The 16,878-nt window shown below is 41.1% G+C and overlaps 1 protein-coding gene across 1 annotated transcript; it reads right to left on the reverse strand.

The window, feature by feature from the left end:
- Positions 1-3,437: 3,437 nt before the first annotated feature.
- Positions 3,438-14,303, reverse strand: slc38a2 (solute carrier family 38 member 2). The gene is made up of 16 exons (XM_082510264.1): positions 13,948-14,303; positions 12,639-12,743; positions 12,442-12,520; positions 12,227-12,342; positions 10,557-10,630; positions 10,373-10,465; positions 9,968-10,043; positions 8,527-8,609; positions 8,274-8,332; positions 7,807-7,959; positions 7,630-7,709; positions 7,408-7,508; positions 6,020-6,144; positions 5,776-5,920; positions 5,585-5,682; positions 3,438-5,194 (listed from the first exon to the last, which is right to left on the reverse strand). Exons 2-16 carry the CDS (start codon positions 12,734-12,736, stop codon positions 5,093-5,095), a joined length of 1,482 nt encoding a protein of 493 aa, XP_082366390.1. The 5' UTR covers positions 12,737-12,743; positions 13,948-14,303; the 3' UTR covers positions 3,438-5,092.
- Positions 14,304-16,878: the final 2,575 nt, after the last annotated feature.

The raw sequence follows: 16,878 nt of genomic DNA on the forward strand, positions 1-16,878 counted from the left end.
GATGTTTTTTTTCCCTTTTACTTACTTCCGAAAAGAAAACCTAATTTCTGCCGTTCAATAGGCTTCTGAACAAATTTAAACTTTTTAAAATTATACAAAATGCAAAACGCTTAGCGTGTCTCTAATAAAACCGCTGTAACTTCAGAGGTAATGTTCATAAGTTGATTAATGATTTTCTTTCGTTTTTGATCTACTGCAGAATATTTTTATAAAATCCAGGCCAGGAAAATCACCTTCATGTTTTTCTGTGTTTTATCTTCAGCTACTTTGACACAAAGGCATCTGCTGTGATGCTCACACCTTTGATAAAGTCTTGCAAGTGTCAGCTTCCTTTTTATAGATACAAAAATATGTAAATATACTGATCTGAATTATAATATTTCTGACTGTCTGAGGCAAAATTTCCCAGATTCAAATCAAATTGAATCGAATCGTGGATCAAATTGATTCAGGAACTTGTGAATCGGAATCGAATCGATTCTAGAAATCAGTGACGATACCCAGCCCTAGTGCTAGTCTCTTGTCTCATTTTCTTAAAGAAAAAGGGGAGATTGTTAAGATGTATGTAATCTACCTACTGGCTATGCACAGGCGGGAAAGGGGGGGCGGAAGTTTTATGTGGGGACTTTCCACTTGTTGTAAAAAGGAAGGCGACCATTAAAGGTGGAATTCTAATGTCAATTGTCTGATTATTGGACCATCAATAGTACCAGCCAGCACTTCAGTATATAAACACAAAACAAGGAGCAAATAGCCTTTGTCAGTTATGTAGGAGCCATTAGGCATATGTAATCCCCAGCTTCCTGCAGATGCAGGGATCAGATTGGTCAGCTGGAGCGCCGCTTCATTCACGATCTCCTGCGAATGTACATTATCTCTCCATTTACGTAACTCATGCCTGGCGCAGCAGGATTACCTCAATTTAGCTGCTTTCCCCCTTGTGTCTCTGAAGGGACACCATTTGGGTGACTCCCAGAGATCTCAAGTACTGCGAGTAGACTCTCAAAAATATATATATAAATATTTTTTGACCCAATAATCTGATTTCTCTACAGTTGGTTCCTGACAAGCTGATTGTGATCAATTCCAGCAGATGCTGCCAGTGTGAGTAAGAAACAGAGGGCTAAAAAGCACCTGGCTGATGCAAGATGGCTTCAGTCTTTCTACACAAGTGAGCAGACTGACGATAATGTGCTGAATAACTAGCAGGGGGCACTCTCACTCACAATGAGATGCATTTTTAAAAAAAATATCAGGCAAACAAGACTGCTGGTACTTCAGCTGAGCAAAATTTGAACAATTGTAAACTTTTAACCCTGGCTCTCAGCATAGAGCTGGTATGCCCAACGGTGATTTTTTGTTTTTATGGGCTGATGTCTTTTTGTTTGTTTGTCTGTTTGTTTTTTGTAATGGTATAAACATTTAAAGGCGTGGATTGGCTAATTGGTCATGATCGACTCTAGGCTGGACCAATTACAGCCGATGAGGTTGAACTTTAAAGTTCTGTATTGAGGTGAAAAGGAACGCAATTTGTCCCATACTTCAGCTAGAATGAAAAAAAAGACGCAAAGCTGGAGTTTTTCTGCGTCTTTATGCTGCACAGCTGCCTCTTCTTCTCTCATTTTCTCCCCCTCCTTCTCCTGTTGCTATTTCAATCATGAAATTGATCAATGATCAGCTGATCGGCTTTTCTCTCTTGTTTGTTTATCGTCCCCTTTGCGCCAGAAAGAGGAAACAGGTGGAGGTCGCGCTAAACAACAGCAGCATGTTTAAGCTTGATCAGCTGTTGTTAGAATTTATTTAATATTACTTTCTAGTATCAGCTGATGTTTGCTGGAGCCACAGCTGTAAAAGCTGCTGGTCATGATGTCGGTTTGGATATGTGGTGAGAGGGAAACATGAAGATGAAACCAGGAGATGTCCTTACTGAATCATCAGAGCTGAACAGGTGATGGAGGAACAGGTTTACCTTTTAGGTGACATGAATGAGTTGAAGGGAAGTTATGACCTGTTTCTGAGAAATAACACCAGGATCCTTTTTTAACGTAGCTGGCGGCTGATAACTGTGCAGGGGCGAGTCTAGCAAAGTTTTGCCAGGGGGCCAGGTAGGGCATTAACAGGGAAAGGGGGGCACAAAGAAATACTTTTCTTTCTTATTTTCATTTTAAATGTCTAGCTTTTAATAAATAATTATCTGAATCTTACAACCAAAGTGGTCATCTGATGTAAAATGTATAGAAATTCATTATTGCATATAGTAAATATCCATCCATCCATCCATCCATCCATCCATCCATCCATCCATCCATCCATCCATCCATTTTCTTCCGCTTATCCGGGGCCGGGTCGTGGGGGCAGCAGCCCAAGCAGAGAGGCCCAGACCTCCCTCTCCCCAGCCACCTCCTCCAGCTTATCCGGGGGAACACCAAGGCTTTCCCAGGCCAGCCGAGAGATATAATCTCTCCAGCGTGTCCTGGGTCTGCCCCGGGGCCTCCTCCCGGTGGGACATGCCCGGAACACCTCACCCAGGAGGCGCCCAGGAGGCATCCTTGTCAGATGTCCGAACCACCTCAACTGACTCCTTTCGATGTGGAGCATCTGAGCCCCTCCCGAATGGCCGAGCTTCTCACCCTATCTCTAAAGGAGAGGCCAGCCACCTTTCAGAGGAAACCCATTTCCGCCGCTTGTATTCGCGATCTTGTTCTTTGGGTCACTACCCACAGCTCGTGACCATAGGTGAGGGTAGGGGCATAGATCGACCGGTAAATTGAGAGCTTTGCTTTTACACTCAGCTCTCTCTTCACCACAACAGACCGGTACAGCGTCTGCATCACTGCAGCCGCTGCACCAATCCGTCTGTCGATCTCCCGCTCCCTTCTTCCATCACTCGTGAACAAGACCCCGAGATATTTAAACTCCTCCAATTGGAGGAGTTTAAATATTTGTATGTGTATGTATGTGGTTTAGAGACATCCAGGTGCCACAGGTAAGGGAAGTGATGGGTCACTACTCAGGAATCTGAGACCACGTGACCATGCTTTAGCTACGGCGGAGTCAGATGAGGAAGAAGAGAGAGGAGGGGTGACACCGGCAGTGTTTTTTTTTGACAGATGTTTTTAATTTTTTTAGCTGCTCTTTTCCCTCATGAAGCTTTTCCTTTTCTCACACTGTTGTTGTAAATAAAAATGTATTTTCATTGATAAAAAAGTTTACATTGACCTGCTGCACCATCTCATGGTACAAAATGGTATTACAGCAAAATATGGCCTGGGTCTATCTAAGCTGAACTTGGTCTCTCTCTTTAGCACAGTGCATAGGAGTTTTGGACATAAAAAAAACTAAACATAGTAGTTCTTCCACATCCCCCCCCCCCAAAAAAAAACAAACAAACAAAAAACAGTCCAACAGAGGACAAGAAAGAGTGTACACAGCTCAAGTTACCATTTGTCTTTGATTTATTTGGACAGTAATTACAGGATATACATAGTGTTTCATTGAAACAACAGTGTAACACTGATGGGCAAAGCCCTCTTTGCTCCTGAGGTCAAGAGTTGGTTGACGTACTCTCAAGCGGAGATGTGCAGAAACAACATTTTGCTGTGTTTGTGTTCAGGGGCCAAAAAGGAAAAGAAGACTGATACCGCTCAACAACGGGGCTTTCACACAGTTCCTAAACGAGAATTTCAGTCAGTCTTAACGGAGAAGAACCGCTGAAGCTCCGATGCACTGAAACAAATTTGGTATTAACCACCTTGGGATTTGTTTTGTTTTACAGCTCCAATACAACATTGTACAAAAAAAAAAAAAAGCATATTTACAGGTGAACTCAATAGATATATATATATATATACACACATATACATGTACACGTACAATATTATATAAATATAGTAAAATATTTTAAATTACATTGATTTCACGGTCTTCCATAAATAGATGACAACATTTCGGTGACGTGTGAATGTTGGAAGCACAGTGTGCCATCTACGACGGGCTCTCCACTCGGTGGGAAGGAATCCGCGTCGAGCTCTCTTGTTCGTTATTGTTTGGTTGAAGGTGTTCAAGAGTGCAACCTGTTTTTAGTTGTTTCTTAGGTTGTTTTTTTTTTGCAAGTTTAACAGGTATCTTATAACCACGGCATGTGGTCAAAATTCAAAGTATTCTCCCATAAAGAAAAAATTTCAAGTTTCCCACAACCCCTGAGTGGGGGAAGTGGAACCGGGAGGCTCGCAGGCCTTCTCAAAGCAGTAGTGTCGTCGCTGCGCAGACCTTCAGCAGGTTATAAAGACTAAATACAGTTTCAGGAGAGACCTCACGCAAGAACCTCTGCAGCGCCCAGTGCTGGGTTTGAAAGGGCAGGTTCTGTTGAGTGACGCACAGTTTTACAAGGAAAGCTGACACTGTTAACAAGGTTGCAGAGGCTTGGTACAAATACTGAAATAGGCTGTGTTAGGCCTTGCCTGTGAAAACTGACAAGTGTGCTGATTTTAAGTGCTTTTCACTATATAATTATGCTTTACAAACACAGTTTTGGCAAAGTTAAAAAAAAGAAAAACTGTTGTAAAGAACGTAACTAAGTCTGTTCCCACTTGTCAGGATTTGGAAAATTCACAAGGTTTTTCTTTTGTTTTGTCAGCAGGATCTATTGTTGCCGAGCTCAGAGGACAGTTGCAGCGTACCTGAGCATAAGCTCTATTTTGAACTCTATGACTATTTCTTCTGTGGCGTGAGGCACGTTAAAATAATTTTGTTTTCAGCTGTACCTTTAGTAACTATTCAAAAATAAAAGCAAAACAAAGCCCCATACCTCAAACTATCAAAACACGAAGAATAAAAATGAGCAAAAATGACAATGAAAAAAGTTGCAATAAAAACAGAAACAAACAAAAAAAGTAAAACGCTGACGTTGTGGTCTATCACAGCATACTGTACAAAGTTCAGATACATTCTCTTGGAATGGCATGGTCCGTTGCTCAGCGAGTCAATGCTGAACATGAAGCGAGTTCTTGTGTTTTTCTTTGTTTACAATAGGTTTGATGTTGGTTACAAGGATGTCGAAGAGCCAGCAGCAAACAGCAGGAGAGCTGGAGGTTTAGTGTCCGCTGTCGCTTGTGGCGTTCTTGATCCAGTCCAGGATGATGAGGGTCATGCTGCCAAGCATGACCACGATACCGAGAACGAGGAAGACTAATGCCTAGAGAGCAAAATAAGATCACAGTTAGCTAATGTGTTCATTCACACCAAGTTAAATGAAACCTTTCACAGTTCAACAAATGTGTAATTTGTTGTCTTCGGTTCAGTATAAAGCTAATTATCTTACTTTAGCTTAGCAATGCAGAAGATAAAGCCCATTTGTTGCACTATTTGTGTTATCCTTTAGTTAAAAATATGAGAATTAAAGAAAAAGAAAAAAACAATCAAACATAAGAATTGTGGTTTTGAACAGAGTTAATTCAAGTGTTTGCTTAATATGAAGTTAAACTAAAGGGCTAATTACTGCAGCTACAACCATGTCGAATTCTTGGCAAGGAAACAAATAAGTGTAAAGTTCCAAAACTGTTCATTTCATCGAACTCCATCTTACCCCGATCTTTTGCCTAGACTTCATGGACTCTTTCTTGACCAGTCTGATGTAGAAAGCTGAAGGCAGGATGAAGATGAGCATGGCAGCAGCAGAAGCTCCTGACAGAGTAAAGACATTTGACATTTTAGTCACAATCCTTTCTTTTACTGTTGCTAAGATGTTATTACAGTATCTTGTATGCAGACACATACCTATAAAGCCAAAGATGTCCCTGATGGTGGGAACGAAAATAACCAGGGCATTTGTGCCAGCCAGCAAGAACACAGTGATGGTAGTGTGACGAACCCAGCTGAATCCCTTAGAAGGGCACAGGAGGTGGTTGACAGTGGTACGAATCTGCACAATGAGAAAGACACAGGGAGGTTATTCCACATGACCGATTATTTGTAGTAATTCATATTTTAGAATCTCTGTGACATTTTTTTTCAAACTTACAGGGAAGAGGACAACAGGGACAGTAAGGGTGACGGCGGTCAGCACGGCCAGACGGACAATCAACAGGAGCACATCAAACTTGTACACTTTGGTGTAGGTATGCAGCAGCTCATCTCCCACGTGCTCTATAGACAAAGACAACAGATGTCCTCCACTTAAGTCAGGGTTAAAGTCATCTACTCATCTACAGGACTGTACATGGATAACTAATGGTTAGAACCTGATACCATTTTATAAATTAAATTTTAGAAAAAATTTAAATTTGCATTGTTAGTCAAAGATTTTTTATTATGAAGTTCTATAAACGCAAAGTAAGTAAAACCTTATATATTATATCACCCATATTTATATGTGTATATGTGCCATTAGGATTAATAGCATAAAAATTTGCTTCATGACAAGCTAAATTTCTTTCATATCTTTGCAATCAGTGTAAAGGTGGGAGTAGCTGCTAATTAGCTTATCTTAGTATAGTAATTTGGCTACACGCTATTTATATTTTTAAGAATCTGTACTACATAAATAGTAAAATAATAATGAGAAGAATGCTAGCGCTTCAGAGACGTCTCTGGATCGAGCTAAGCTAACCAGCTAATGAAAAAAGCAAACATGTTTTGACTCTGTTTTTTGGGGTCTAGTTTTTACATTTTCCTTTGCCTTAAGCTGTGTGCTTATTCAGAATTTTTAAATTTTCCGCATTTAAATTTAAGCTAAGCTAACTGAAACAATGGTTTGCTAAGCCTTGTGGTTTTACAAAGGTTTGCAGGTTGACATTAGCATGCACAGCAACAAAAAACATTTTGTTTCATTTTTAACACCCTGTTATGATATTTTAATGTAAAATAAGTGTTTTACTAGAACTAAAAAAGCATTTTTTTGTTAGATGTATATTTAAGCAAGAGTTTTACGGCCACAAACCACCTAAATTCTTTGGAGACTTCTATGTTGTTTTAGGAGTATTTAAGTAGGTAAAACAAATATAATTTCGCAATGTCGACTCATCCCGACTACAAACTGGTGGGGGGGGGGGGCACGCCACACTGTCACAGTTTTCACTATCACTCTCTTGTATAACTGCTGGTAAGTTCCAGGAACATTTCTTGGTGGTCTATCAGTTGTTTTTGTCATGACGCGCGGGAACACAAACATGCTAGCACACTGCTCAGTGGCATCAGGTGGGTTTTTTCACAGTCTTGCATAACTACTGTTCCTGAAAGTTTCTCGCTTAACCTTAGATGACAGAGCCCATTTAACATTTTGTATAACTTCTTGTGAACTGGTATAGGTGTGTGTTGACATTAACTGCGTCAAGAAACTAAATTTAGTTACATTTTTTCCCCACGTAAAAAATTTGTGTACATATTTACATTTTTACTGTCTTGACTTACGGTTAAAAGTCAGGTATCCAAAAAGGGCAGCCAGCAGGTACATGATGAACATAGCCAGGAAAGAAACATTGGCGACATTCTGCATCTTCTTGCGGGAACGGCTGTTCAGCAGAGAGTTGAAGACATGTTTTATTTAGACAGCAGACAAAAATGACTGTAAAAAAGTTGTAAATTGTGTTTTATATGTCAGGGAAATTTAAAAAGACGGCAGTGTATACTCACTCTTTGAGCTCGTCGTACATGGGCAGGATGGCGGGGTGGCACACAAAGGCGAAGGTAATAATAGGGACAGCATAAACAGTCTAGGGAGGTAAATAAAATTCATTAAACTAACGTCTAAAAAGTAGAAATGATTTCATTATGGTTTATTTCAATTCTACAGATGTTCTAAGTCTTTACCTGTGAGTTGACAATAAAGTATTTTGGCTTGCAGGTGTCCTCGTCAGAAGTATTGTCGCTGTGTGAGCTGTGTGAGATGTTCAACGAATGAGTCAAGTTGTCATCGTGAATATCAGGGAGAGGGCATGGGATCTGGAACTTTTTGATGATCACCTTGAAGGAGCAGAGAGCAAATTTCCCATTTTAGCTCCTTATTGTAAAGAAGCAAAGGTTCATTAAAACCACATTTACGGCATGATCAGAAACAAAGACTTGACTGTTGTTGTGCTGTCCTGTTCCACTATTAAATGAATTCATTTGACTACATTTTTTAAAACAAAGGAATCCCGCTCTGTTGTGTAGGAGGAAGGGATTTCACTGGAAGACTGAAACTCAATTGGCAAAACAAGAACAGGCCAAAGGATGTGTGTAAAGGATATGCGGTGATACGCTAACATGAGGAATGAGGAAAGGTGTGTCATACTCACCACAATCAGAAAAAAGACCATGCACAGCAGTGACAGACCACTTGTGTAACCAAGGTAACCTGAAAGAGTGAAAAACACAATCATTAGCGATGCCCTCCTGTATCACGTCACGCTACGCTATTAAGATTTTAAAGCTTTTGAAATCTTGCATGTGTGCAAGTGCGTCACTGACTTTGAACCCAACCCTGTTCAGAAATGCATCTGACTCGCAGCACCCACCCACAAAACACACACACACACACACTTTCCTTACCTAAGTTCTTTAGCAGCGACAGGGGCAGGATAATGCCAACACTAACCAGCAACACCAGGTAGTCACCGTTGACGTACCATTGACTGAAATACAAGACAGAGCATGTCAGTGTTAGCTAATGGAGATCACCAATGAATAGGTAAAGATTTCTGTAGCTGTGTTAAAGGGGCAACACAGGTTGTTTTGCAGTGTTCTACTGTGAAATCTACTGTCAATGAGTTTGAATTGTTTGTTAGTTTTATCATCTTTCTTGTGTATATCTTGCATATTAAGAAGCTTTGATCTTATTACAAACTGATGAACCAGGACCACAAGTAATTTAATTAGCTACGTGATGCCGAAAGCAGCACGCTGAATCTACTTTCCTGTGAAATCCTCTGCAGCTTTTAGGGCTGATCAAACCTCTCAGCCTCTGCACACTAGCTGACAAGAACTGGCCTCCGCAAGCATGACTGCATAGCTTACAAAAATAGATGTAACAAAGCGGCACAGAGGAGAGCGAACTACATCAATTTTTTAAACTCGAAGCCGGGTGGCGGTGAGATCATCCCGCGCTCCATCTCTGTGCGGCACCAGCTGCATTTTCTAAAAGGGCTCTTTGAAAGAGCCGCTCAGAAAGACAGAACACTGTCCGTCCATTTAAAAACAGCCAGACAGTCCTCCTACACAGCTTGTGCTCCAAGCAGAGCGACAAAGCCGCTGCTTCACCTTCCCCGACACTCAGCACTTGAAAAACAACTGGCAGCCATTTTGCTTAACATGTCCACCTCGAGTGCTTCTTTCGGGCATTCCGGTTCTCTTTCATTCCTTCTAGGAATTTATTTTTTTCACCAACACCTCCCTTTTGTAGTCCTAGTGCAACCAGCAAACATTCCTATTGGGGCGAGTAAACCATGCTGTATTGACATTTAGTCTACATCTTTGGCTGCACGACAAATGGTCTGGTGGTCTGACCTGAACCACTACCAAAATCGAATCAGATGTTCCTTGGACAGAGGCCAGCTTGACTGATTTATCCTTGGATTTCTTGGAAATAAGTCTACAACCTCCAGGTTCATTATTTGATTTGTTAAAAATATTCATATAAGTAATGCGCCAGTTTCAGCAGTGTTTCCTGTGTTAGGTGAAATAAAGCAGTGAAACATGAAAAAGAAAGAAATGGCTAGTATTACTATAAAGCTTGAAAATTCAAAGCCACCAAGCAGAGCGTTTAGCTGCTAGTGGAGCCATCCAGCAGTGTTTGTATGACTTTCCCCTCTTCATGTAAACACAGCTTATGTTTGTTTACAAGAAAACACCACACGGTGCATTTAAAGAGGTCATGTCGGCCAGTTTGAGGCGCTGTGTCTGTTGGAGCGGTGCGCACAGACATGCAGTCATTTCTAACTTTTCCAGACCTGCGTTTGTGTGTGGAAGCTGCTAAAATATCAAAGTCACTCACTCGTCGTTGGCTCCTGTGAAAGCTTTTATAACAGTGGGCAGCTCGTATTTCACGATGTAGAGGTAGCTCGACATGGCTGTTGGGGAAAAAACAGAAAAACAACAACAACACCAGTTAGCACATTTTCCTGTAAAACTGAGGGAGAAAAAAGAAAAGGAGGAAACTCTGCCATAAAAATAATGATCTCTAATATTTGGCAAGGGGCCCAGATGCTTGTAAAATGACTCAAGGTTTTACTGGAAGCTACAAAAACAAACAAAACAAGCTGGTTTCCATCAACCAAGGTTTCCCCCCGTGCCTTCCCCCCTCCATGCTCTCATTGCAGACACAGAGGAGCAGTGTTTTAGCTTTCTGAGTGAGCACATGTTGGATCTATTACAGTTACGTAACATTCATTTTTCTTACCTCCAATGTTCTGCATGGTGATGGAGAGGGAGGCTGCGAATTTCCCCGGTGTCCCGAAGGCTTTGTAACCCAACTGCTCGTACACCAGTGCGCCTAAAGACACAAAAAATTGTGGATTTAGAACAAAAGTATTTTTAAAAAAATACACACTTGGCATTTGGGGATGTTTGTCTGATAGACTTACCCCCTTCATTGGCCGTCTTCAGCAACAAGTGCACAGAATACAAGGAGAAGATGGCGACAGACGCAAGAAGAATCCTGTAAACAGACAAGGGAGAGCTTTAGCTGTATGTTTACCTGCGACCTTGATATAATTAGGAGATTTAAAAAAAAGAAAAGCAGAAAAATCAATGATGAAATGTTCTGATCAAGGCTGAAGTGCTGAACATGGGCCTTTGAAGGCCAGTTGAATGACAAATGTATTTTCCTGACTGGTGAACAAACACATTGACATTTGGCTGACGTGAAGGTCACATATTGCTGTGCAGGGTCTACTGATCATGTCTCACATCCCTTCTCTCTTGTGATGGCTCAGATCTCGTGTGTTTTGGGAGAATTTGCCGTTAGGATGATTTCTGCTCCAAGAGCAAAGTGTCAGTACCTTTAGTGTTTCCTTCGAGACCTGAGCGTGTGCAAGTTTGCAATCTGCCTTGTCAAAAACAAACCCAGAACTCTAAGTTCTTTGAGTCACAAGCAGCATCAGCAGGAATCCAAAGGACGAAAGGTTTCCCTGCCCCTGGGATGCTGCAGAGGCAGCACTGTACACTCGGCGTTATTAATAGTTCAGATGAAAGTAAATCTCTTGGCCTTCTGAGACTTGTCTTTGATAAACGCAATGTTCAGCTGTGTGTCCAGCTGCTTTAGTGGCTGCTCGTCTGTCTATGACGTCCTTATTCTGTCTCATCTTAGTTTGCAAAGGCTTGATCTGCTTTACTAGCACCAGACAGTACTTCAGCATATAAACACAGAGACATAAGGCGCAGGTAGCAAGGTTTGTCAGCTGGGTAGGAGCCATCAGGTGTTTGTAATCCCCAGCTTCCTGCAGATGCAGGGATCAGACTGGCCAGCTGCAGCTCCATTCATGATCTCCTGCAAGCGTACATTATCTCTCCATTTACGTAATTCGTGCGTGGAGCAGCAGGATTACCTCGACTTAGCTGCTTTTCCTGCCACTCCCTTTTGTTTCTGACTCCCAGAGATGTCGAATACTGCGAGTGGACTCAAAAAAATATTAGATTTTTTATTTGGACCCAATAATCTGATTTCTTTCAATTGGTTGCTGACAGACTGATTGTGAAAAGTTCCAGCAGATGCTGCCAGCGTGAGTGAGAAACGGAGGGCTAAAAAGAAAAAATTAAGAAATGCAGCACGCGGCTGATGCAAGGTGGCTTCAGTGTTTCCACACACACAAATAATGTGCTGAATAACCAGCAGGGGGCACTATCACTCACAATGAGATGCACTTTAAAAAAAATCTCAAGATTGCTGGTACTTCAGCTGAACAACATTTGAACAATTGTAAACTTTCAACCCTGACTCTCAGGGTCGAGCAGTTGCATAAAGGACACATAAACACTCTGCTGGCGGCGAAAAGTCGTCGTGCAGAGATTCAATGATTCAATGAGATGCTATACATCACAAGCTGTCACACCAATGCAACAGACAAAGCCATACCTGCCCGTGCTCATCTGAGCCGAATGCGGATTATGAAATAAAAACACACCAGTTTTGAGTCATGCTTATTTGGTTTTCTTTACATCTTAACCTCTTGACTCTGGTGTTAGCTTAAGGAGTTTCTTTGTTTGTTTCCTTTTGCCTCTTTGCATTGGACAGACGTAAGTAATAGATGCTTACACAAACAGGGCGATGCCAGTGTTGGCCATGGCAAAGGACAGACCCAGGATGCCACTGCCCATGATGGCGTTGCCCAGGTTGAAGACGGACATGCCAAAGGAGGCACTACCCTGGTGCTGTGGAAAAGACGCAGGACGGTTAGGACAAGATGAGACATCACATCACTGGTTAAAGGAGAAAGATAAATGTGCTGGAGGAAAAAGAGAAGCTCTTACAGATTCAGTAGCATACTTCTTCTTGCCCGTGTGTTCAGGGAGGAAGTTTTGGCACTCTGCGTCAAAATCGGGGTATTGGCTTTAAAAGAAAAGAGAAGAATCAAGAGTTATTTTTGTGAAGTGTGGTTTATACCATGTGCAGTTTTCAGTTCTTAAGTATATATTTTTCACTATAGTGTGTGTAAAGTGAGCCTTACCCATCCAGTGGCACCTTCTTTGGGCATGGGTATTCACTGCTGTTTGAGCTGCTGCTGTCATCTTCTGGAACATTGTTGAAATCTCTCATCTCGGGCATTTTAAAGCTAAAAAAAATAAATAAAAAAAGTTGTTTTAACTGTTAATTAACTGTATTTCTTATATTTCTGTATACTGCGTCAGTTCCTCAGTCTTTTCCCCCCATTTCTAGCTGTGCGCGTTCACGCTGCCTTGAGAATAATCAATATTATAGTGGCTCCACCGCAGCGTTACTCAGGAATCTGAGACCACGTGACAATGCTTTAGCTACGGCGGAGTCAGATGAGGAAGAAGAGAGGAGGGAGGAGGGGTGACGCACCGGCAGTGGAAAAATACCAGACCGGCATCACCCCAACTCTTCCATAGATACTGAATGGCACACACACATACAAAAGAAAAAAGCCGCAGTACACGCGGACAAATGTGACACTTTGCGCACATTTCCCCCTCAAAAATCGTCTTAAAATCTGGACTTTTCACTTTCCTTTTTCTTGAAACATCCCATTTTAGAAACTGCCAATGAAACAAAAACGAGGTGACAATCAGACATAGCTGTCTAAATCGGGCATATAGTAAAATAACCTTCTTGGATGACTTTTACGCACATGAAGATCCAAACAGAGCCACAATGGCATTAAATGGTCAGAGCCATTTAATGCCATTATTCCCATGACCCGACCGGCTCCACTGGAAACAATGACACGTGTTGTCCCTTTATGGGCATGGCTCTCCCATTTTGCGCAGCGGCCGTGGCTCAGGCGCAGGGTTATCTTTAGAGCCTTTTCAGATTACACACAAGAGACACTTTTCTATGTCTTTCATTTCGCACTGTGTGTGTTTTGTGATCTGTGTGGCAGTAAAAAGCCCGTGTCCTAATACATGCCCAGCACTGCAGCATCACTGTCAAGCGGACACTCCATTATTCATTTATTTGGATCAGGGCTGACCTAATAAGAGAAAACGCCTCGGGATTCTCAGACAATGACATGTTATGAGTCTTTAGTGAGAGATCTGCACATGTACTGTGTACTGTGACAGGAAATCATTCTGTTTCACACTGATTAGCTTTTAACACCCGATAACAGACGATTTTTAATTAAAGAAAAATACCTCGCATTAAAAATAAAAAGGTAAAGACATAAAATGTGCAATCAGAAACTGTGCAGTGTGTTAAAACTTGTAAAGATTTGATTTTTTTAAATTTCAAATACTGTTCCGCCCACATCCGCCAATTTTCCCTCTGACGGTAAACGAGAATGTCGACATTCTTACCTTTTGAAGATGTCTTAGGATGCCTGAAGATCCTTTCAGTAAGAAGAAAAAAACGTCCAGACGATTTCTTTATAAAAATCAGCTGATCCTTGAGAAGACTATGGTTTTTTTTAATATATATATGTATATATATTTATAAAGACTGAAATTTTGAATGAATGAATGAATGGACCTACTAGTAGACCAGATCTGACTTTAAAAAGCATAAACAGAAACAGGCCAAGGAGCAAAAAGATAAATAAACCGAAGCAAAAACGCGAAAAGAATTTCGATGTATTGACTATTTGAATCAAAGTCCAAGAAATGCGGCGAGCTCGGAGAGAAAACCCAGTTCTGCTAGAAAAAAGGGGCGAGGGCTCTTCCTTTTATAGATGCCACATTGCATCAGCCCAAACCAGCAAAGAGGGAGGAAGAGGGTGGAGACCTTTTACGCACGGTGACGTGGTTTGTGTACAAACAGATTGACTTTCCCTCGCTGGGAAACCACGGGCGCTCTCTGATACATTTACAATAATCAAACCACATAAACACTACACCAGTGCTACATAACACACACAAATGTCTAAATCCGTGGATAACTAGGCTTTACTTAATTTTTTTATAGTAACATATATATCAGTTCAGAATTTTCCGTTTAAACGTTCTCATTACTTTTATTTTATTTTATTTTTACTCTCAAGTAGCTCTACGCTGGAACTCTCTCATGGCTTTTTTGTGCGATTAGGATTGCTCTGTTTTGAAAGCAGAACTTGGCCTCGCTGAACCCCACAGATACACTGTGAAGCTAGTTAAACGCTTTTTTTTTTTTTTTCTTTTCTTAAATTAAGGTAAAGTGAAGACTCAGAGTGCACTCTGAGGGCCAGAGTGTCAGTCTAGATCAGGATGTGCCGGAGCTTCAAAGCAGACCTCCCCGTCTGAAGGAGATTACGCACAAACGCCATCATGTGACGGTTATCCTGATCCTTATTCACGCTGCTGGCTCATCTTGTCAGGTCAGGTGTGTGTGTGTGTGTGTGTGTGTGTGTGTGTGTGTGTGTGTGTATGGTGTATAATCTTCTACTGCTCGGGTTTTAAGTTTATTATTAATGCTGACTGAGAACAGTACAGTTTATGGTCTGGCTTTTGACTTACCTGTAGATAAAACGTTTCCTTCTGTTGCTACACTTTAGATAACAGTCCAAACAGAAGTCATATACAACACATGGAAGGCAGTACTTGCATTAGCACTGTGCTGTTCACTACCCTCTATTTAGATTATGCTCACAGTATTATCATTACTCTTACATGTGTTAGATTTTCAACTGTTTCTTCTGTCCTTCTCTTATTTGTTTAAACAATATAAGCAATAAACCCATAATCACACATGTGGTTACTGAGTGACAGACAGGTGCAGTTCATCTTTAGTTGAATGGAAGTGAATTGGATTTAAAATTTCTTTTAGTCAATACACTCAATTAACGTCCCACTGACCTTTTTTGTGTTTTGTGCATTGTTTGGCTTTCCCCCCACCATCTCAATGGATTTGTTTTTACTCACTTTGGTTTTTTCATTTTCACCCACTGGGCTTGATCCCTTTGCAGCAGAAACCATGCTTATTGGTAAAGTTGGTGAGTTGGAATGACATCCCCGTCTTGCCAATGCCATAAGCCCTTAAATACGGCCCAAGGACAACTTGTGCCTAAATATGGCATTCCAGAGGCTGTGAAGCAGCAACATTAACTGACGCCTAGAAGATGAGAACTGATTGTACTGATGCAACTGTACCGCCAAACGTTGAGTAGCCGACCACATGCACGCCATATTCCAACCGTTCAATGGTCAACAGCCAGCTCAATGACACCCTTCAATACATAACATACTAGAATATGCTAGTGAGGTTCAGAACCACACCTGGTGGGGTGTGGGCAACATATCCACTACTACAAGATCTACTACCTGCATCAGTGCTACACTCAGTAGTTCTTGTACTAGTACTACTTCTACCAGAGTACTGTTTCTATATATAAAACCACTAAATGTACTGATGCATGTGCAGAACTAGTTGTACTGTTAAAATTTATTAACGATTTTTGTCACAACATAAAGGTAGTAGTATTAATATGTGGTAAAAAGTAAAAAGTCCAAATAGAAGCATTGCAAGAAGTACACATACTAGTTGTAGTAGTGTTTGCAGCCCTTTACTTTTGCTACTTCCATCTAATAGACACTTTGTACAGGTTATACTACTTATAAAATGAGTTACTACTATCTAATAGTCAAATTGTAATATCGCTATCAACTTTATACTATTCAATACAATTTAATTCAGTTGTATTTATATAGCACCAAATTACCAGAACAGTTCACTTGAGGTGCTTTTTATTGTAAGGTTAGGGCCCTACAGTGATGGAGAAGAAACCCCAGCAACTAAGCATTTGGCAGGAAGAACTCTCTTCTCTTAACAGGAAGAAACCTCCAGGAGAACCAGACTCAGGGATAAGCACTTCCTACTATAACTACTTAACTTACAAAAAACATAGCATTATACCACTGCATGAACTGGACTTCCTACTGTTACTCTTAGCACCTTGTAGATTGTTTTTATTGGTAATATTACTTTTAAAACTGCTTATTACACCTTCTTGTACTGTCTCATTGCCACCCAGTTGCTTACTCATATGGCTAATACTATTCATTGAACCATGACTATCAGTAATACAACTGAAACTAGAAAAATTTGCATTTCCTGCGAAAATGCTGTGTGGATGCCTTAACGCTGAAGTTGCCAGCTGAAAAAACAGGATTCGAACCTGGCCCTCCTTGTCTCAAGGCGGCGACTCATCTCACTAAGCCACGCTCATTCTCGCAAAGAATAGGTGGACAGACTGACAATTCTGCTGAAATGAGCAGAAGCTGCTGAGAATTGTGCTGATAAGAGGTGAAAAGGCTGAA

Source organism: Aulonocara stuartgranti (assembly GCF_965226115.1).
Source record: "Aulonocara stuartgranti genome assembly, chromosome: 17".
In the NCBI taxonomy this organism is placed as follows: Eukaryota; Metazoa; Chordata; class Actinopteri; order Cichliformes; family Cichlidae; genus Aulonocara; species Aulonocara stuartgranti.

Bases quoted from the DNA above. Each gene is read 5' to 3' on its own strand.
- slc38a2 (XM_082510264.1), bottom strand. From the start codon at position 12,736: ATGCCCGAGATGAGAGATTTCAACAATGTTCCAGAAGATGACAGCAGC. The intron at 12,343-12,441 runs GTAAGAGCTTCT...TCTTTTCCACAG, and splicing joins AGAAGTATGCTACTGAATCT to CACCAGGGTAGTGCCTCCTT. The intron at 7,710-7,806 runs GTAAAGACTTAG...TTACCTCCCTAG, and splicing joins ACTTTATTGTCAACTCACAG to ACTGTTTATGCTGTCCCTAT.